Source organism: Egretta garzetta, unplaced genomic scaffold (genome assembly GCF_000687185.1).
Source record: "Egretta garzetta isolate BGI_Z169 unplaced genomic scaffold, ASM68718v1 scaffold797, whole genome shotgun sequence".
Lineage (NCBI taxonomy): Eukaryota > Metazoa > Chordata > Aves > Pelecaniformes > Ardeidae > Egretta > Egretta garzetta.
Genome location: NW_009260172.1, coordinates 155148 through 155701, shown reverse-complemented (window position 1 = coordinate 155701; position 554 = coordinate 155148). Strand labels below are relative to the sequence as shown.

At 44.8% G+C, this 554-nt stretch overlaps 1 protein-coding gene across 1 annotated transcript in view; it reads left to right on the top strand.

Moving 5' to 3' along the window:
* The window catches only part of LOC118452573 (leucine-rich repeat and coiled-coil domain-containing protein 1-like), a 4034-nt gene extending 3915 nt beyond the window's left edge, over window positions 1–119 (top strand). The window contains exon 3 of the mRNA XM_035897139.1: window positions 42–119. Coding sequence (XP_035753032.1) covers window positions 42–119 — 78 coding nt within the window. The remainder of the gene's footprint in view (window positions 1–41) is intronic.
* Window positions 120–554: the final 435 nt, after the last annotated feature.

Genomic DNA, 554 nt, shown 5'->3' with positions numbered 1-554 from the left:
GCTTTTGTATCTACTAAGAATTCAATTTTCTCTTCTCCCAGCTTGACTGTAACCAGAGGTTCCACTGGGAGAGATTCCTCTGGTCCCCATCAAATATCCTCATTAATTTCTGCAAGTAACAGGGGACTGGAGTGCTTTTGCAAGGGACACTCCTGCTTCCAGTGATCCTCCTCTTTGCAGTGTGCACATTGTTTCTCACCAGCTGGGGCCTAGCGGGCAGGCCCCTCCATATATCATTCTACGTACTTGACCTCATGTCCTAAACAGGACACCTCTGCTCCTTCCAGCACCTACTTCCAAGGTTGCAATTAATCTACTGTTTACTCTCTTTTCTCTCTCATCCCAACTTCTGTATACTGTCCCTGCCACCTCCAGCCTAAGGGGCTTTTCTTTACAATACCACCACTTTGCTGTCCTCCCATCCTTCCTTATTGATTTTGTATCTCCATTATTCTCCCACATATTATCTTAATAACCTTGATTTGTTGCCCTTTATCTTCCCATTCTGACCACTTTAGGTTCAGCCAAAGCCTTTTCTCAATTTTGCCAATTCG